Source organism: Lissotriton vulgaris, chromosome 7 (genome assembly GCF_964263255.1).
Source record: "Lissotriton vulgaris chromosome 7, aLisVul1.2, whole genome shotgun sequence".
Taxonomy (NCBI): domain Eukaryota; kingdom Metazoa; phylum Chordata; class Amphibia; order Caudata; family Salamandridae; genus Lissotriton; species Lissotriton vulgaris.
In genome coordinates this window covers 929,342,690-929,365,014 of record NC_141695.1, presented here as the reverse complement: position 1 = coordinate 929,365,014, position 22,325 = coordinate 929,342,690, and the positions used below count along the sequence as shown (strand labels likewise).

The window sequence follows — 22,325 nt, the reverse complement described above, 5'->3', positions numbered from 1 at the left end:
CTGTGCTCTGCTGAAGATGTTGTGTGCCACTCTGCGATGAGAAGGGCAGGTGCGTTTAGACTTTGTGTTGACATATGTGTCGGCGCATTGTGCTGCTTTGCATGCAGACTGTATGACAATTTACATTGTGACTGTTTTGGGGGGTGCTGGATTCTTCTGCGGGACAGTGTACATTTGGACTACATGATGAATGTGAGGTGGTACGCGTACATTTCCATTTCACTGTTTCTGGCACTGTCAGATGTAGTGGGCATGTTTCTGTGCATGTGCAGAGCCAGTTGTGTCCTCTGTTCTGCAGTGTCGGATATGCGCTTTGTTCCACATTGTCATCAATGTGGGTGTGCTGTTCGTGCTATGTGTGTGTGCTGCAGTTCGCCAAGGGGAGCTGGGACATGATCCTGGGTGTTTGTGGGTGTGCAGTGTGCTACGCCTATTGTGCATGTATGCCATTATGCCCACCTCCCCCCGTCTTCCCAGTCCCTGTTTTTGCACTCCCTGTTGATCTTGTGTCAGGTCCTCTTGAGCTGTGTCCGTACTCCCTACTTCTCGCACTGTCACCACACTGATGACTGTAGCCTGGGTTTCCTCCTACTCCTCCGGGGGCGCTGGACTGCCACCTCCTTTTGCCATTGCTGCCTTCCTTTTGGCAGCGGGTTGGTGCCTGGTTTACTTAGTCACGTCATGCCTGAAACTATTGGCCTCCTGGATTAGGCCTCCTTGGCACTCCGACTGCAATCCAGGTGGTCTGCTAGTGGGTCAGTTGCTGGTAGTGTTCTGTCACCTCCGTGACGCTGGTCTTGTTTTCCTGCATCTGCACTCCATCTTCCTCTCCCTCTTCTCCTTGGCCTTCCCCGACCCCGTTGTTCCTTGCTGGTAGTCTGTGGAGGTTGTGGGGTTTGAGTTGGCCTCTGCGCTGGGTCAGGGTGCATCCATGTTGCTACATGCTTTGGCTTGTTTCTGGTGTATATTTTCTGTGGTTTTTATGGTGCATTGTCCCACCAGACACGTTGGATTTGTAGGCCTGTGGCTGATTTTTGATACTTTTTGTACCGAGTTTGGCCTCATCGCATGTTTTTTATCATTCTTGTATTGCATTTTAGCGGCGTGGCATTGATTTTCAGGCAGACATTTGACGCGTTATCTGGTGTCTATCACATGCTACCGCCTTGCTGTGAATTCCACATTGACACGCGGTTATTTTCCAGCAATAGGCTGCGATTTTGAAAGTTGTGTTACGCTACTCTTGCGGTAGTTATCACACGTTGTTTGTGAATATACCCCGAAGTGTTCAAGAACTTTAAGCCCCCAGATGAAGAATCTGTTCAAGGAGGAGACATCATAATGCATCAGGTACACTATGTGGACACCCGGCAGTCAACAGATGGAATACACAGATCCCTACATGAAGCCACGAGTCACACTCCGCCATAGACTTCTCTCCATGCATTTTTTAATGTACCTTATGTGGTGCGCACACATGTTATTTCTCATGAGCTAATGTTCATGTTATTGACTGTTTTTGCTATGATACTTGAACAAACGGAAATAATATTTCACAGAGACATCCCTGATTTTTCTTGGACATAGAAAGTACTGCACAGTGTGGTCCAATACACCCCTTTAAACGCCAAGACATGCAGCACTTGTAAAGCAAACAGAAGAGAGGTTCCAACACTACTGCTGGTGTGTGGAGGGATGTGAGCACTATGTTTATGTGCCACAACTTATACCTTGGAAAGCAAACACCATACTCCAGTTCACCCACTGTGGCTTTGCAAAAAGCTAAAGAAACGGTTGCACACAGAGTGTCAGATAATTTACCTTTAAACATGAACAGACTTTTTCCATATGCTTATAGGGGTCCACATCAAATAACTTAGACACATTCATGCTCGCATAGATTATGTCTGAATCTCTCTTTGAAGCTAGCAGTAACTCAAGCATTCTCCATTCTGTAGCGATGGCTCACAAGAATAAAGAACCTCCAAACTCACAACTAATTAAAGAACACTATACACTTAGGGGCAGGTTTACAAGCCCCTTGCGACACATTTATGCCGCCTTTGCGCCACTTCTGTGACGCAGCGGTGGCGTAAACCATGCGCCATGTTGTGCCGTATTTACAACGTGACACATCTAGGGAGATGCGTCACGTTGTAAAGCCCTGTGCCACATTAGACCTGCATCAGGTTTAATGTATGCAGGGTGGGCGTTCCATCCGAAAAAGCCTCAGAAAAGTGACACAGTGAAATCTACAAGATTTCACTCAGTCACTTTTCAGACGCTGCTGCGTCAAACCCATGCGCCTGCTTGAAGCATGCGTAAGGCGTGACGCAGCATGTTAGGTATGGGCAGCCCCTGAGCATTGATGGAGTTGCGTCACACTTGCAACACGGTTCCAGCAATGAGCCGCCCTTATGCCATCAGATGCGTCACGCATCTGTTTATCCTTGCGCCACGATGCGCTGCATTGTAAATGCAGCGCACCTGTGGTGGTGCAAGGGTAATCTTGCGTGACGCATCTTACCTGGCGCATCCCTGCTGATATGCAGGGATGCGCCAGTCCTTGTAAATCTGCCTCCTTACACGTAAAAATCGACCTAGACCTGGACAACTATTCCTTCCTAGGAGAATTCTGAAGACCATATTTGAGATCATTGTAGAGACCCATTGGATACATTGGAGGGTTCTCGTTTCATTTTTTTATTATGTTTTTATTTGGGGTTTTGTAAAGCTCTACTATCCACCTTGAGTTAGAGCTAACTGGACCCTATTTGGGCATCCAGGATCCTCAGCCAGAGGCACTAAAGGCACTAGACAACATGTTACACCAGCTACACTCTGGGTACACCAGTAGTCCTATGTGGTTGTTTAAAACAGGATGCCCAGCTATGAGCCCTCTTCTAATTGTCTCCCTTGACATGTCCACTGCAAATGAGTCGAGGACAATTCTGTCCTATTCAAGGCAGTGAGAGTTGTAGTTTCGCCTATCACTGAAAGCTGAGTAGAAGGAAACAAAGGTAGTGGACTTCTGAGTGTACTGGTCACTCCTGCTGTATTCTCTCATTTTAAATTCCTTGACACATTCTTTCTCTACAGCCAAACCCCAAGCACTCAGCTCATTCACCTGACTAAGCACAATTTTCTTCTTCCCTCTGATAGGAGATCCCTTCAGTTATAACATCCCTTGGCAGTCATCACAGCCCCAGCAGCCATGCAGCAAAAAGAGACCCTCATGCACCTGTGATCTCTCACAGCATACCACATTCACACTCATTCTCTCACTAAGCCAGCATTATGCCAGGTGGGCTTCACAAAACACTGAATCCAAGCATGCAGGACATCTTTACCTCTAATGAGTACACAAATTGCAACCAGTCCCAAGACGAACTAGCCAGAAGTAATTCTTCAAATGTAACGAAGAACTCTTCTTGGCAAGCAGGTAATGCCTGGAATGTAGGTTGGGCTTGAACAGAGATCCTTGGCATTTATTTGAATATTGGAGGATTTTTCTGAAACTTCCTTGAAAATATTTCTTCGGGTATGAATTCATTGAAAGTGGTGAACATATAGATAATTGGAGGAGACATTTGGAACAGTAGGAGACTGAAATGCATCAAACTTAAGAAGAAGAGGAATGGGTAGTGGATAATAAAGGCCCAAAGTGAAGACCACCAGACCCAGGAAGTGCAACCACCAAAAAAGTATCTGTAGTCCTAAACTTTGAGGTCTGACCTACTGGCAGCATTTTATAGAGCACCCACCACCGACTGGGTCTTTTGTCACTTGTCTAGAAATTGAGTATATAGAAAAACAGTCTTCAAACTTTGCCTGAAAAAAGTCAGAATGGTGGAGAGACGTTTCTCCAGAGGCAAGGTGATCCTGGTAAGTGAGGAGTGGACTTAAAAAGAGCATCTGCGTTTGGTTATAAATTTAGAAAAGCTTTGTCACACGCTGTCTGAGCAGTAGCAGTTGTGCATCTAAGACCCTCTGACTGATAAGCAGTGTGTCCATATGCATGAAGTAAAAGCTCAAGTTAGTGGCCTTCTGGGTGAACCACAGTTATGTAGGAGCTGAAAGGACGTCACCAGGACAGTAAACAGAAAACTCATGACTGAGATTGGGCTATGAATTGTGTTCAATTATATAGATTTGGGAAGGAATATAGCTACTCTGTACAAGTACAGAACCTAAATTGATACACAAAGCCCTACAAGCTCTCTTGTTCTTACAAAGAAGGAAACTTCACGACACCAGGCTCATAAATGTTGTTGCTTCCCTGCCACAATATCCCAATGGCAGACTATAATGGAAAGAATGTACATCCACGCCTTCTCCATGCACGTCATTGCTACTGGGCTCTCCTGGTTTGAGAAGCTCAGTTTCAATTACCAACTATGCAGCTTACTTGGGGGGCATGGCCAGCAGCATGGCTGAGTAGGACACTCTTTCGCCGAGCGTCGGCTGAAAGCTTTATCCGACGTCTATTCCGGTGCCCTGCAGACCCGGAGAACACCCCAAACTCCCTGAAACTGTGCACCAGGATCCCTACAGCGAAGACAGGGAAGACAAGATACTTTAATCGAGCCCTGAAGACTGAGATTCGGACCGGCTTGGCAGTGCTGGGAAGATCCAAGATGGCGCTGCGCGGCAACTGAGGGACTGAGGCCCTGCCTTGCAGCCCGCGATCAGAGGCTGCAGGACCGCAGACAACGGGGGCGGCCTGGGTGTGCGGTGCCCCGACTGAGTATTAATCCTTGCCGGAGAGCCCAGGAGAGGCTGTTCCCCCTCCCGGCTGAAGATCTGGCCGAGGCTGGTGAGTCGTGGCAGGCCTGAGGGAGGAGGCCCCTCCCCCACCGAGACTGGAGGCAGTGGCGGTGGCTGGGAGTGGAGTTGCAGAGACGTCTGAGAGGCCGCTAAGCACCACGGAAGACGCCCTGAGTGGGGTGAGGGCTGGAGCTCTGACGGGACTACATGGAGTGCTTGGGAGCAGAGATAAAGTGGCCGACTGCTTGCGAGGGGCCCCCTGGCAGTGTGGGGCCACAACAACGGAGAGGGAGCAACCCTGAGGTGTAAGGTGAAGGAGCCTCAGCAGTCCTTAGACACTTCCCGCCCCGCCCGCACCGGGTCCAGAGAGGTGGCACTGGTCTGGCGCTGTAGAGGAGGTGAGGAGCTGCAGGCGAGGAGGGGAGGCAGGCCCCTGGAGCATGTTAGCAGAGTAGACATGGGACCCCCCCCCCTCGTCCCCCAGCCTGGCATTCAGTGGCGGTAATAACGTCGGAGGAGGTGACGGTAGCCCCTGTATCGTTCCCCTCCCCCCCATTGATTGCCACGCATTGGGGGTAATGCCGCTGCCACACTGGGCTGGGCCTGAGGAGTCGGTTGGAGGGGCGGCATATGGAGATTGGAGTTGAAGTCGGTCATCTAGCATGTAGGACATGGCGGCAGTGGGCCTGGAGTCGGGTGAGGACGCTTTGGTGAATTACGCACACAGGGCTGCCTTGACTGTGAGTAACGGAAATGTCTGTTGGAGGGTGTTTACTTCTATTTTGTCGTCTGCTTCTGCTACTCAATTCACATCACAGTCTACTTTTCTCCCTCACAAATCTCTAGAGTGACTATACCATTTTGTACAGTGGTTTGCACGAACATACTGTGTTCTAGACTACTTCACTTTAAGATTAATTCTTTGACGGTTTCATGTCGTTAATGTTGATGTTCCTTTTTTCTAAGATGAGAAATTGTAGTAGCTGTTGTGTGTGTTATATATATGTATATATATATGTATATTAGTAGTGTATATGTAAGAAACAAATCTATGTGTACAATTGTACATATTCATATTGTCCTGTGTTAATGTGTATTTATGTGTACAGAATATTTATTGGTGTATATCTTAATATTTCCAGCCTTGAAAAAGTCTTTTTGATAAGACGAAACACGTGCCAGCAAGTCGTGTGCTGGAAACTTTTATTGAAGTGATTTTTGGAATAAAGACAATCAAGATCATTACACGCCTTGGATCCTTATATTTGGATCAGTGTTGTTGTCAATGTCTCTATATCTGAGTTAAATGGGGCTACTTACACCCATAAATGTGATATATTTATTGATGACTAGGAAGTGACAAGAGGTGTGCTGCCAAAGCCCTTTTTCTTTGCATGTTCTGATGCACATTCTGTGTGTAGACAACACCGTTGGGTAGTAGGTGTTTTTTGGGTGAATCTAGCACCCATATCTAGACTATTTTTGTATGACATCCAACCTCCAAGTTTATATTACTCCACTACCATATACTGGCTAAACGAAGGTGCAGACTTTTTCCTGGCAGGGAACACTATTACCCATTTTTGTGTTGTGAAGCTGTTGGAGGATTGTCGCTCCCGTTCCCCCCTCCTCCGGCGATCCAACTGCGGCCATCGCCTGTAACACAAGCCGAGGACACTATTGGCCATGGGGCACGGGGAGGTGGAGGCTGCCCTAGGAAACAGCAGAATGGGAAGAGATGTGGGCCGGAAACCACAGAGACAAGGCAAGATGGACCAGTACACGAAGGTCATTGCCCCCCCACAGGAGGAGCGCCTGGGCACCCGATCTGACACGGATACCCTGCTCCAGGCGATCCAGGCGTCCAGGACAGCGCTGGAGGGCCAGATTGGAGCGGTGGGGACGGAGGTGGCGCTCCTGCGGCAGGACCTCAGAAACCTAGCTGGTAGGGTCACTGAGGCGGAGACACGGCTGGGTGAAGTGGAAGACTCAGTGCATGACCTCAATAAAGGTATGCAGGAGCTCCAATCCTCGCATAAAGACCTTCTGAGGAGGGTGGACGATGCGGAAAACAGGGCCCGGCGAAATAACCTCTGTTTCGTGGGCTTTAGGGAAAGAATTGAGCGGACTAATATGCCAGATTTTTTATACACATGGCTACATAATACCTTCCCTGCAGACAAAATCTCCTCTTGTTTTGTCATAGAACGAGCCAATCGGGCATTGCTGGCCCGACCGCCCGTGGGGGCGCAACCGCGGCCGGTGATAGCCCGTTTTCTGAACTTTCTAGATAGGGATATGATACTCAGAGAGGCCCAGAAACTGGGGGACATACGACATGAAAACACCTGTGTAATGATTTTCCCGGACTACAGTAGAGAAGTGCAAAAACAGAGGCGCACTTTCGACTCTGTGAAAGCTAAACTGAGAGAACGCAAAATCCAATACATGTTGCTCTTTCCGATGAAACTGAAGGTCCTCTTCCTGGGCAAATCTCACTTCTTCCAGATGCCAGAGGAGGCTTGGCAATGGCTTGAGGAACGCCCCCCCTTGGGGCGACTAGAAACGCAGACAGGTGGGGCAGCTCCTTCAGGCGGGCCTGGCAACCGACCCATGGACTTGCACCGTTCACTCCTACCTCGACAGCTGCGAAAGGGTCGCACCTTGGAAGCCACCCCATATGTCCCAAAGGGTTCAGGAAGGAGGAGACAACACACTGGTGGATCACTCGACTCCAGACTTTCGGTGAGCGCGCGTACGCTCTGCACCTCTGAACGGCGCCAGACTGACATGGGAATGGAAAGAGGCGCTGATATTGAAAGCGACAGGTCTTCCTCCGGAGGGGAGGAGGTGTTGGACCCCTCGATGCACCCCCTGGTGGCTGAGATATTGGCGATGGAACAAGCAACATTGCCTGGCGCCGGGGCATCCCAGACTGAACCTCCGGACTCTAACTCATGAACAGGGGCCTGCAGGGCTGACCATGATCTGCACTATTCAGCTGGAGCGTGCAAGCTGGACAAGCACTCCCTTTTGTCTATCTCTCCAGTTCTAACCTTATTCGGCTGATTTCTGCTCTTTTTCTATTCTTCTCTCTTTTCTTTCTGTGTTGAAGCCTTCAACTCCATTTTTCTGGGCTTTACCCTGATGGTTTTGGGACACCCACAGGAGTTGGAACTTGTGGTGTGAGTTGGGCGAGGGAGGGGGACAGACCTCTGCCTGCCCTAGAGTCCACTTCCCGTCATGTTGCCGGGGGGGAATCATGGGGAGTGGGAGGTGGGGTGGGAGGGGAGGGGGTCACGATTGTTTTTTGGTTGGGGAAGTTCTGGAATATGTTTTGTTTTACGTTTGATTGGCACACTGATCACAGACCTACTCTGTTAGGCACACACGCCGTCAGGCCCACACGCAAGATGCACTTGACCACTGCTACGACATTGCCACCGTGACTACACATGGAACCCCCGAGGACGGATTGGTGACGGGCTCCTGCAGGGTTCTCACTTGGAACGTAAATGGTCTGGGGACAGAATTAAAAGAGGGCTGGTAACGGCACATATTAAACGGTTACACCCTGACGTAGTCTTCCTCCAGGAGACCCAAATTAAGGAACCGAAGTGTGGTTTCTTGTCAAGAGGAGCTTACAAAGTATTGGCCCATGCGGGATATACAGCAGGATCACAGGGGTAGCTATTTTGATTAAAAAATCTCCTCCCTTTACGGTGACTCGGACTGGACCGACCCCCAAGGGACCTATGTTGGGGTGACGGGAACATGGGGGCGACAGCGGGTCACATTAGTCTCAGTCTGCGCTCCCCCAAACCTCCAGGCCAGGACGCTGTCCGGGTTGGCAGATGTCCTCCTGGACACACCAGATACGCTACACATCATAGCTGGTGACTTTAACGATGTTATGTCCACCCCCATAGACTGGTCAGGGACTCGAGATGAGGGCTCCCCAACGACGCCCCTGGCCAGGACTATGGGTACCCTAGGTCTGACAGACGTGTGGAGATGGCTGCGCCCTGCCGCAAGAAGCTACTCATATTACTCAGGGGCGCATGGAGTACATTCCAGACTAGACTATGTCTTCCCCCCACGGCATGCACTTGGGGTTGCTGACGAAGCCGAATATCTGGAGCGGGGTATTTTAGATCACTCGCCACTACGTCCGGCTGGGAGGGAGGCCCCGATCCCGTGGTGGGGGCTGGAGACTAACAACATGGGATTTGCAGAATACTGAGATAATGCAGGGCCTCAGGGCAGACACAAAGGTATATTTTGCAGAAAACGTTGGCTCAGTACAGTCAGGGGCTACTGTGTGGGTAGCATACAAGACAATGCTCTGAGATAGGGCTCAGAATAGGATATCTTGGGGGAAGCGGAAAGCCCAAGAAGAACTGAATATCATGGAAACCCAAATCCTAGAACTCGAACAGCAATACCTAGTGGGAAGGGACACACAGGTGCTTCGGGGCCTGATGGATACTCAACATCAATATAGGGATTTAGTAACAAATGAAGCAAAAGCACAGGCCCTTGCGACTCTGCATAGGTTATATGATGTTGGGGACAAGCCCGGAAAGCTCCTGGTGTGGTTGAGCCGTAAGGAAAGGGATGCCAGGTGGGTGGATGGAGTCGTAGATGGACAGGAACAGTTACAGAGAGAGGACTCCCAAATCGCCCAGACGTTTGCATCCTATTTCCGGGAGTTCTATAAAGCTAGGGAACAAAATTGTGGCCTACTTGTCTAATATTCACACCCGATCTTAACAGACGAAGAAAATGAGAATCTTAAGGCTGACATATCGGTCACAGAAATTAGAGAGGCGATAGCTAGGCTTTGGCCCGGGAAGGCCCTGCGGCCAAATGGACTCCTGGCGGAATTCTTTAAAAAAGGCACTGATCTGTTGACACCCCACCTCCTGGCGCTCTTCAGAGATGCAACCCAAGAGGGTATTCTCCCGTCTGACTTGTAAATGGCCACAATCGTACCTATATATAAACAGGGCAGGCCCCCTGAAGACTGCACGTCGTACAGACCGATCTCCCTCCTGAATGTGGAGGCTAAGCTCCTGGATACTTCCCTGGCCCTTCGCCTACGCCAGGTGATCTCGGGCCTAGTACACCAGGACCAGACGGGATTTCTACCGACAGGGCGACTAGGCAAAACCTACGGCAGACGTATAACCGGCTCATTGAAGCGCAGAGGAGGGAGGACCCACATATGTTCCTCTCTCTTGATGCTGAAAAAGCGTTTGATGCCCTTCACTGCCCCTTTCTGGAGGCAATTGCAAACAAAACAGGTGATGGACAGAATGTGGATCAATGTCACACATTCACCCCAGTCCAAAGATCTGGGCCCAAATCCATCGTTTTTTTGCACTCCACACCACCCTGGGTTAGACAATGGCGATATGCAAATCAGCTCTGACCCTGTGCCCCATGGGAACAGTCCAGTCCGAACTACAAAAACCATGTCCTTCCCAGAACGGAATCAAGCATCCGAGGACCGGACCAGTTTCGAGGTAACACCTCTCATCAGCCCGGCTAGCTTGACTCCAGTGGTGTGGAGTGCCTGGGACCCACGTCTGAGCATCCCCAGCGCACTTATGGCGGCAATTGCAAACAAAACAGGTGATGGACAGAATGTGGATCAATGTCACACATTCACCCCAGTCCAAAGATCTGGGCCCAAATCCATCGTTTTTTTGCACTCCACACCACCATGGGTTAGACAATGGCGATATGCAAATCAGCTCTGACCCTGTGCCCCATGGGAACAGTCCAGTCCGAACTACAAAAGCCATGTCCTTCCCAGAACGGAATCAAGCATCCGAGGACCGGACCGGTTTCGAGGTAACACCTCTCATCAGCCCGGCTAGCTTGACTCCAGTGGTGTGGAGTGCCTGGGACCCACGTCTGAGCATCCCCAGTGCACTTATGGTGGCAATTGCAAACAAAACAGGTGATGGACAGAATGTGGATCAATGTCACACATTCACCCCAGTCCAAAGATCTGGGCCCAAATCCATCGTTTTTTTGCACTCCACACCACCCTGGGTTAGACAATGGCGATATGCAAATCAGCTCTGACCCTGTGCCCCATGGGAACAGTCCAGTCCGAACTACAAAAGCCATGTCCTTCCCAGAACGGAATCAAGCATCCGAGGACCGGACCGATTTCGAGGTAACACCTCTCATCAGCCCGGCTAGCTTGACTCCAGTGGTGTGGAGTGCCTGGGACCTACGTCTGAGCATCCCCAGCGCACTTATGGCGGCAATTGCAAACAAAACAGGTGATGGACAGAATGTGGATCAATGTCACACATTCACCCCAGTCCAAAGATCTGGGCCCAAATCCATCGTTTTTTTGCACTCCACACCACCCTGGGTTAGACAATGGCGATATGCAAATCAGCTCTGACCCTGTGCCCCATGGGAACAGTCCAGTCCGAACTACAAAAGCCATGTCCTTCCCAGAACGGAATCAAGCATCCGAGGACCGGACCGGTTTCGAGGAAACACCTCTCATCAGCCCGACTAGCTTGACTCCAGTGGTGTGGAGTGCCTGGGACCCACGTCTGAGCATCCCCAGCGTGGGTCCCAGAGCCTCCACACCACTGGAGTCAAGCTAGCCGGGCTGATGAGAGGTGTTACCTCGAAACCGGTCCGGTCCTCGGATGCTTGATTCCGGTCTGGGAAAGATATGGCTGTGTAGTTCGGACTGGACTGTTCCCATGGGGCACAGGGTCAGAGCTGATTTGCATAAAGCCATTATCTAACCCAGGGTGGTGTGGAGTGCAAAAAACGATGGATTTAGGCCCAGATCCTTGTACTGGGGTGAATGTAAGACATTGATCTACATTCTGTCCATCAAATTGTTTTTTGTAATTTTCTCCCTGAGGTTACTGGGGTAGCTCAGACGTGGGTCCCAGACCCTCCACACCACTGGAGTCAAGCTAGCCGGGCTGATGAGAGGTGTTACCTCGAAACCGGTCCGGTCCTCGGATGCTTGATTCCGGTCTGGGAAAGATATGGCTGTGTAGTTCGGACTGGACTGTTCCCATGGGGCACAGGGTCAGAGCTGATTTGCATAAGGCCATTATCTAACCCAGGGTGGTGTGGAGTGCAAAAAACAATGGATTTAGGCCCAGATCCTGGTACTGGGGTGAATGTAAGACATTGATCTACATTCTGTCCATCAAATTGTTTTTTGTAATTTTCTCCCTGAGTGTACTGGGGTAGCTCAGACGTGGGTCCCAGAGCCTCCACACCACTGGAGTCAAGCTAGCCGGGCTGATGAGAGGTGTTACCTCGAAACCGGTCCGGTCCTCGGATGCTTGATTCCGGTCTGGGAAAGATATGGCTGTGTAGTTCGGACTGGACTGTTCCCATGGGGCACAGGGTCAGAGCTGATTTGCATAAAGCCATTATCTAACCCAGGGTGGTGTGGAGTGCAAAAAACGATGGATTTAGGCCCAGATCCTTGTACTGGGGTGAATGTAAGACATTGATCTACATTCTGTCCATCAAATTGTTTTTTGTAATTTTCTCCCTGAGTGTACTGGGGTAGCTCAGACGTGGGTCCCAGAGCCTCCACACCACTGGAGTCAAGCTAGCCGGGCTGATGAGAGGTGTTACCTCGAAACCGGTCCGGTCCTCGGATGCTTGATTCCGGTCTGGGAAAGATATGGCTGTGCAGTTCGGACTGGACTGTTCCCATGGGGCACAGGGTCAGAGCTGATTTGCATAAAGCCATTATCTAACCCAGGGTGGTGTGGAGTGCAAAAAACGATGGATGTAGGCCCAGATCCGTGTACTGGGGTGAATGTAAGACATTGATCTACATGCTGTCCATCAAATTGTTTTTTGTAATTTTCTCCCTGAGTGTACTGGGGTAGCTCAGACGTGGGTCCCAGAGCCTCCACACCACTGGAGTCAAGCTAGCCGGGCTGATGAGAGGTGTTACCTCGAAACCGGTCCTGTCCTCGGATGCTTGATTCCGGTCTGGGAAAGATATGGCTGTGTAGTTCGGACTGGACTGTTCCCATGGGGCACAGGGTCAGAGCTGATTTGCATAAAGCCATTATCTAACCCAGGGTGGTGTGGAGTGCAAAAAACGATGGATTTAGGCCCAGATCCTTGTACTGGGGTGAATGTAAGACATTGATCTAAATTCTGTCCATCAAATTGTTTTTTGTAATTTTCTCCCTGAGTGTACTGGGGTAGCTCAGACGTGGGTCCCAGAGCCTCCACACCACTGGAGTCAAGCTAGCCGGGCTGATGAGAGGTGTTACCTTGAAACCGGTCCGGTCCTCGGATGCTTGATTCCGGTCTGGGAAAGATATGGCTGTGTAGTTCGGACTAGACTGTTCCCATGGGGCAAAGGGTCAGAGCTGATTTGCATAAAGCCATTATCTAACCCAGGGTGGTGTGGAGTGCAAAAAATGATGGATTTAGGCCCAGATCCTTGTACTGGGGTGAATGTAAGACATTGATCTACATTCTGTCCATCAAATTGTTTTTTGTAATTTTCTCCCTTTCTGGAGGCGACACATGTTAAATTCGGTGTCGGCCCTAATTTTAGGAAGTGGGAAAGACTTCTATATACAGACCCCAGAGCCTGGGTTAAGTTGAACGGAATGCTGTCTGACGACTTTCCTATTAGGAGGGGGACCAGACAGGGGTGCCCCTTGTCCCCGCTGTTATTTGCTCTGACTGTTGAAATAGTGGCCTGTGAGATCCGTCAGGCAGAAGGAGTGCGAGGCTTTCGTACAACACAGGCCGACCTGCAGGAGGAAAAGATTTCGCTCTATGCGGATGATATTCTCCTATACGTGACTCAACCGGCCGCCACGGGCCCTGCGCTATTCAAACTCCTGGACAGGTATGGTTTCTTTTCAGGGTACATGATAAACTGGCACAAATCGATTTTATATAGTCCGCACCTGAAGGAGGAGCGCCCCCCGCTACCGGGTGCCCTCCAGGTCACCCAGTCAGGGTTTACATACCTGGGGATCTACCTGACTACCAACAAACATATTTCCTCTCAAAAAAACATCCAGAGAGTGATCAGGAATTTTGCAGATGATGCTCTTAGATGAAGACCCTCCCCCTCGCGATATTAGGCCGGGCAGCAATGTTTGGGATGATCAAGCTGCCCCGCTTCCTGTACGCCCAACAGAATGAATACTTCCCCCTCCCTAGGCAGACATTCAAAGTAATAAATGCAGAACTGCGTGCCTTACTGTGGTTAGGGAAACAACCGAGAATAGCCTTAGATACGCTTCAGAGGAATCAATACAATGGAGGGATCTCCCTACCGGATGTGGAGGCATATTATTGGGCTGAACATCTAACATTGATAAAAGAGGGGCTCCACGCATCTGTGGACCACCCGACGTATAGACTGGAAAGGGCCACCATGGCACGCCGCACTAGCCTACACTATTTGTATGGGGGAGTTGGGAAGAGATGGCTGCTCCCGGCCACGCAGATAACTTACGAGGTCTGGGATAGGGCGACGAAGATGATGGGATGGACGCATAGACCGACCAAGCAGACGCCGATATGGACCTGCACATGGTTGAGAGAACTCCATAAACTCACCGGTTTTAGCGGGTGGAATGATAATGGGATCTCATCATTGGGGGACCTGTTGGCAAGAGGAGAGCTTAAAACATATGGGACTCTGAATGTGGAGTACAGACTGCGCCCTGCGCAGTTTCTCAAATATGTGCAGTTGCGCCACGCCTGGGAGGCCTCGACGGCGCTCACCACCCCATTGCCAGAATATGCCCTGTTAGAGGGTCATTTGTTACAGGAACAAGTACCCAATAAACTGGTATCCCTGACATATAACACCCTGAATAATAACACGCCGGACAGGCTAGAGAAACTAAGAGCAGTCTGGGAACAGGACGTGGGCGAGATGGACACAATAGACTGCACCATAGAGAAGTCGCGATTAAATCCCGGCTGCGCCTCATCCAGTATAAGATATTACACAGGGTTTACTATGACAGAGCCAGACTACATCGCATTGGTAGAGCTAGTGATCCCTGTTGTCTGAGATGCGGACACCTGCAAGGAACTGTGTTTATGTTGATTCTCAATGCAAATAAAAATACTTTTTTTTAAAACAACTATGCAGCTTGCTTTAGATGGTGTAAATAGAATCTCAGCAACATTTTTGTGTGAATGGGGATACCCCATTGCCCAGAGATTCTCATGTATTCCTTTTAATTGATTTTCATTATAACTTTGCTTTAGGAAAGCAATAATCAATTAATCATTTCCCACCTCTTCTACAAAGAGGTGACTTCCTGTATGACAATTTAGAGCTTAAGGGGGTTTGAGGAGGCAGCGTTAGCCAGGTTCTTACAGGAAGTGTCCTAGTGGGGTGAGGTGAACACACAGACATGCATGATGACAGGGCTCCTAATTCTGAGGGGCCCGGTAACAAAAGTTATCCGGCCCATCGTAATAATAAATTGTATGTGCTTCAGGAGGCATTCTGGTCAGAAAGAGCAGTTAAAATGTCGTGTGAAACACTGGGGAAAACATGCAGGGATCAGCGCCGGAATACCAATTCACACATTTAATTCACCAAAACATGATATTTTTATTATTTCCCCACTTCCGGAATTATTAGCACCCCTGTAATTCCGGTAGTGGGGCACACTTGGAAAAGCCCAGGTCACCTTTAATGAGGGATATAGTGGACTGACTGATAATAATGCTATGAGTCATTATACAGGAAGTCCCTTCTAAACAAAATGGAGGAGACTGGGTCTGCTAAGAAATCTTTTTAAAATATCAGTGCAGCCCTTCCCCCTTACGCCTGTGCCCCAAGTTCATGTATAGGCCACTGCAATAGGGTAACTCTCACCTCTTAAATGTATTTGGAGTTCCCCATAAATAAAACCTATTTGAATTTCTGAACTGCAGGTTTTGAAAGTTTTATCTAGATAAAATGTATCACCAAGTTTTGAGGCACTGATGGTCATGCTTACCTTGGGAGCTACAAACTGGGAAACCTTGTTCACCACCCACTTTGGCAAAGAGCCTGCAAAGATAAATGTTTAGGTGTTAACAAGCCTCATGTTCTTGACACAATTTAAAATAAATAAATGCCCACATAAACCCGCATGCAGTTCGTTGCTTTTATTGTCAAATAGTATACTCATTGACCATACAGAGTGCTTATAAATGTCAGCGAGATTAATTATCTCTCGCCCAAAACGGCTTCAAATAAAGGCTAATAAATAAAACCATATGAGGATGTTGGATCTGCTGTTCCTGGAAAACAGAAGCTCAAGAATATGTAGGTCCTATTTTCGGCATTAGAATTGTCGTGAGAAAATCAAATGAATCTAAACATGGAATAAATGATTTGACCCCTTTCATTAGTTCCAGTTGCAATTGTTAATTTTTTCTGGGCTTTAAAGGAACGCAAGAAGATCAAAAGCCTCCCTTAGAATGTAATCTCAGCTGTAAATCAGCAGAGCTCCTGCCTAGCAAACCTGCAATTACCCTGCTTCATTCAAATGCTAGGCTCCACTGTCAAAAGCCTATGACCTGACAGCCCATCTGACATAGGGCCACCTAGAAAATGTAGCAGCATGCCCACCCTAGCCACAGTGTGCCCTCCAATGCAACATTTTCCTGCCCAGGACTTACATGTGAGCGATGGTGGACCAGGGGAGCAGAAATGAACAATGAACCTCAAGAGAAAATTCCATGCTCACCAAGGTCATTTTTTGTTTTGAGAAATAAACCACTCGTAGTTGCTGGCGGATTACTGACCCTTGAGAGCTGTTTGTCCCTGTCCCAGAGGGAGCCGAAGGAGATCGTGCGAGCGGCGGCAGGAACAGTGGGACTGCGAGTCCCAGGAACACTAGTGGCTTGTCCATCTGCCGCACCTGGAGACTCTTCCCTCTAGACCCCGCCTCCCTCCCGGGTCTTCAAAACCGCGACTCGCGGCACCCGCTCCGCGGGGGCCGCTCGTAGTTGCTGGCAGATTACTGACCCTTGAGAGCTGTTTGTCCTTGTCACAGAGGGAGCCGAAGGAGATCATGTGAGCGGCGGCAGGAACAGTGGGACTGCGAGTCCCAGGAACACTAGCGGCTTGTCCATCTGCCGCACCTGGAGACTCTTCCCTCTAGACCCCGCCTCCATCCCGGGTCTTCAAAACCACGACTCGCGGCCCCCGCTCCGCGGGGGCCGCTCATAGTTGCTGGCGGATTATTGACCCTTGAGAGCTGTTTGTCGTTGTCCCAGAGGGAGCCGAAGGAGATCGTGTGAGTGGCGGCAGGAACAGTGGGACTGCGAGTCCCAAGAACACTAGCGGCTTGTCCATCTGCCGCACCTAGAGACTCTTCCCTCTAGACCCCGCCTCCATCCCGGTTGTACGGCCCACTCAATAGCTTTAAGATCAGTGCAAGCCACGGGCATCGCGGGACGCGCGCGGGCGGGCGCCGGGCTAAGCCCGGGCAAAGGGCAGGCCGTTTGAGGCCGTTCGAGGATGCGAGAGACCGGACCGGGCCATCTCTCTAACTCCCACCTCTTGTAATCTACATCGAAACGTGTGTACTGTTAAATCACTGACTCTGCACCTGCGAGCTCTGAAATACTTTGCTTCACTGACTTTTTGTTTATGTAAGATCTTATTTTCCTGAATTGGTCTAACAGGAATAATGGTGTTAACTAGAGGAAATAAAACTAAGGTAGCGGGGGGTGTGGGCAAACTATTAGGCCCTATGGACGACTTCATCACTAAGGCAAACTCATTTATTGACCATAGTATCTCTCTGATGGAAGATAGGGTGTCCTTGGACTTAGCGTTCGCTAAGAGATCCTCCATGGGTAACTTAGCGGACGCTAGAACCCCCGTATTAGACAATAACCCCGGCCAAAGGACACTTTGTGAGGGTAGGCGTAGCCTACCAAACAATGTGGACCTGTCGGCTTCCTAGCTTTCCGACTTCCAGATAAGCTCAGATCTAGAAAGAACGCTAGAGCTGTTACCCCAAATTACACCAGAGGAAAGAAGGCAAGCAAGAGGGAGGAGGGAGGGAGCCATAAGAAAATGAAAGAATGATCCGAAAAATTCCATCCCCAATCAGGTCGGCGACAAGCCCAGTATGATAGAGAACGCACTCCCTAGAGCAGAACAGCTAGTAGTCTCTGCGATTATTCACCAACCCGCACACGATATTCTTGTCCCCATTAGTTTGGAATCCCCTATTCTTTTATCTTGTAGCAAGGAAATTACCGATAGTAATTACTCACAGCTGCTAAACAAGATCGCAGACTTACTGAAATTATTTCTTGAACCAGTAGAAGCAAGATTAGCAAAGATAGAGAATCAGCTATCCAAGATCACAAACCTCACACAATCCAAGCAAGTGCCGGGGACCCAAAAAACGGGGAGAAACAAACAGAATAAACAGACCTTCCCTAAGCCTGCAGTTACACAAAAGAATGCATCCACACCCTCAGTTGTAACACCTAAACTAACACTCCCTGAAACATTAAATAATAACACAACAGTGAATCCTTCCACTAATGTTGCTATAACCTTACCACAGGGAAATGCCCTGTCAATAATAACACCTGCGCCTAAGACATCGGCGCCAAAGAAATTGGTACCTAAAACTCCGGTTTCTAAAACTCCGACTTCCAAAACTCCGCCTTCTAAAACCCCAGCCTCTAAAACTTCGGGCCCGAAAACCTCGGCCCCAGCATCCAACAGAGGTGCCCCTAGGGGACCGCCCGAAGTTAGATTTCCTGTCGATATGCCACCGGAAGCATGCCCCTTTGTAGTGGTAATGACAGGTGTGCCCGAGCTAGTGGATCACAACGTAGAACCGATGTGGTCATTGAAAAACAAGGCCGAACACTGGCTAAATATCAATCGCCCCATTCCACCACCTTGGCAATGTAGGATTTTGACGGTACGTAGGACTCCATGGGTGGGAAATGGCAGAAAAACAATTCTGGGAGACTGTATTGTGATTACGTTCGAAGACCCCGAGTAGTAGATTATATTTGCTCTTGGGACTACTCGAGTGTAAATGGAGGTATAGGCACCAAACCACTCATCTTTTTTTGCCCTTCAAGACATCGCAACGGTCCTTTTAATGATCATGACACCCCCTGGGCTGCAGCAGCCCCCCGTCAATTCGAATATGGTAACACAAGGCAAATAGGGGGCCCTCGCCACTATGACTATGATAGTTCCTGGCATTCAGTGGGGCCACGCTATCTGGGAGGAGGATGGGACGGCTGGGGTCCGCACACACAGAGGACGGCTCATAGTGAGCCACCTCGCTGGGACGCCTGGTTCAGCATCCCGACGAGGAACAGATTAAGCGACCTCGAATTGGTCGACTGACCATCAACGGAGACCAAATCTATTAATCCTAACCTACCCCAGTTAACACCTAAAATAAAAACAATTTGCTCAGCAAATAAAGCTGTGGTGGTTAATCCAGAACCACAGCCCCTACCTATTTTCTTCTGGAATGTCGCAGGTTTACGCCCTAAAATTGAGGATGGGACTGCCATGCACTTCCTGGAGCCAGGTAAAATTATCTGCCTCCAGGAGACATGGTACATGACGGAGATCCACCTCCTGGGCTATAAAACATACTCCATCCCAGCCCTGGGCAGTAGTGTAGGTAGACCTAAGGGAGGGCTAACCACATACATTGCAAACACGTGAACCACTTAAAAGTGTCCATAGTCGACTCTGACCCAAGCTTTCAATTACTGTCTCTTTCCTTTAAGAACAAGGAGTCCATCCTCTTGATTAACCTCTATAACAACCTAGAGGATGACCAATTTCTGACCCTTCTCTCTAATATCCAGGAGAGCCTAACTCAGTTTTACCAATCTAAGGCAGGAAAAGGGGCGATTCATCTTCTATGGGGAGGGGATTTTAATCTCCACCCATGCCCACAAGCTGAGAAAAATCGCTGCGGGATAGTAGATGAACATAACGCTCCACTCATGCATTTTGCCCATACTAAGGTGGGGATCGCCATGAATAATGTGTTATCTGACTTAGATCTTGCAATAGCCAATAGGTCAAGTCCAGGCTCAAAGCTCCTGCAACCAACATATGTGGGTAGGGGACACCAAACGACAGTCGATTATATTCTCCTGTCGTCTGGACTGTTACGCATAGTTAGATCCTTCCAGGTTCTGATTAATGTATTAAGTGATCATTCCGCTTTGAGGATGGATCTTTATTTGACTGATTCCAAGCCCCTAACCACAGTTATAGCGAAAACCCTTGCCCAGAACAAATTGGAGTTGGGTAAACAAAATGGTTATACATTAAAATGGGCGAAAATAAATCCAGCCGAAATTACCAAAATATTGGTAAAAGCGGCATACCCAAATATAATTAAATGTCTGGATTTATCAGAAACAGATGAAGAAGTCATAAATAATTTTACCCAAATATTAGAGAAAACTAAGGGACTTCTCACAACAAAATCAAGGAGCTCGAACCCAACCACTAAAGGGTGGTTTAACCATAGTTGTACTGCGGCCCTAACCAACCTAAAGCTGGCCCTGAACAAAACACCCAGAGACTCGGAGCAGATCCAACTCCTTAGACAGCAATATGGAAGGGCACGCAAACTAAGAATACAAGACAGAAATTATGGGACGACCTACATACTAGTGCCGTCTCCAAAAATAGCGAGGCTTTTTGGCGAACTGTCAGATCCCCCTACTAACAGACGATAACAGCCCCAAGATAGAAGTGGCCATAGAGGAAGATACTTAGGTGTCCCACTTCTCCAAAATCTTTAAAAATACAGTAACATCAGGTGGGACAGAAAGCACACATCCAACAGTTGAATGCCCAATACCCCTGCATTTCGACATCTCTGAGTTATTAGTGGCACTGCAAACAAGTAAAAATGGGAAAGCTCCAGGCCCAGATGGGGTCCCAGTGGATCTTTTTAAATACAATCTGGATCTCTGGGCCCCCATTCTTACCAGAGTCTGCACTGCAGCTGCAAAAGTAGGACTGATAAAATCCTGGACCCATTCTATCATGGTCCCGATTTTCAAAAAAGGGGATCGTCAGGATGTTAAATGCTACCGCCCCATCTCACTGCTGGACTCACTGGGCAAGGTCGTTGGCAGGGTAGTCCTTGAGCGACTCCAGCAGTGGGCTGAGGAGGGAGGCATTATTTCCGATCTTCAGTTCGGTTTTCGGGAGGGCTTTGGAACGGTAGAGCAGGCCCTCAATCTTAGCTTGATGCTGGGCAAATACACCTAAGCAAAGAAGGACACAGTCTATATGGTGTATGTAGACCTGTCCGCCGCGTTTGATTGCGTCTCACACGCAAAACTCTGGATGGTTCTGAGTCAAATGGGAGTGGATCCCCCTCTTCTAGATTTTTTGAGAGAGCTTTATTCTAAAGCATCTGCGAGGGTGCGCTTTGGCATGAAGGGGGAGTTGACATCATCTTTTGGAGTGGAGCGTGGAGTCAGGCAGGGGTGTGTTCTGGCCCCCTTTCTCTTCTCATTGTACACAAATGGCTTGGAGGAAGAGATGCTGAGGGGGGGCCAGGATCTTCCGCGGGTAAAACAGTGCCTGATTCCCGCTCTGCTTTATGCAGATGATGCTGTCATTCTGGCGCGTACTCCGCATGAATTACAGAAATCCCTGAATAGGTATACGGACTTCATGGGTGAATTGGACCTACATGTGAACGTCAAAAAAACGTTTGTCATGGTAGCAGGCAGTGGGAAAAAACAAGCAAAGGACATCTATCTCAAAAACCAAAAACTTGAGGTAACTGCCCAGTACCCGTATTTGGGAATCGTGATTGACGAAAGGCTGAAGTGGAGGCCAGCAGTAGAGGCAAGGTGCCATCTTTTTAAAAGAGCCATAGTGGCCCTGATGAGCTTCTCTCAGAGATTGGGGAGGAGGGCACCAGTGGAGCTACTAAAAATTTATAGTGCCAAGTGTCAGGCTATTGCACTGTATGGGGCGGGAGTCTGGGGACACGTAGACGTTAGCGCCCTCCAGGTGGCAGAAAACACCTTCCTCAGATTCCTTCTAGCAACACCGAGACGTACCTCAATCTACGCATCCCACTTGGAACTTGGAATCCCTTATTTGGAGGATTTGTTAAAGATCCAGCCATTATTGCTTTGGCAGCGCATCTGAACCTCTGACAAAAATGCGCTGACACAGGCAATCCTAGTAGACTCAATGGCTCTTGACCAATCCTCAAAAATAACATGGCTTCGGTATATCAGAAACTTCCTTAAGGATCTTGGCTTGGAGAAGTATTATCTTCAACATGAAGGTATCATTGATCTACCAAAGAGAGCGTTGAAACAACTGGCCCTGGGACACTTAGAGTCCTTGAGGCTGACTTCTGAGTCGACAAAACCCTCGGTCCTTCATGCCAACTTGATTCAGGTCACATACTCTATCCAGCCGTATTTAACATTACAGACCAGTACGTATGATAGAATGTTACTGACAAGATTCAGATTAGATTTTTTCATAGATTAGT

At 49.0% G+C, this 22,325-nt stretch overlaps 1 protein-coding gene across 1 annotated transcript in view; it reads right to left on the bottom strand.

The window, feature by feature from the left end:
- Nucleotides 1-22,325, bottom strand: part of LOC147702691 (START domain-containing protein 10-like) — a 322,928-nt gene that overhangs the window by 13,070 nt on the left and 287,533 nt on the right. Inside the window, exon 5 of the mRNA XM_086931354.1 lies at nucleotides 15,786-15,838. Coding sequence (XP_086787480.1) covers nucleotides 15,786-15,838 — 53 coding nt within the window. The remainder of the gene's footprint in view (nucleotides 1-15,785; nucleotides 15,839-22,325) is intronic.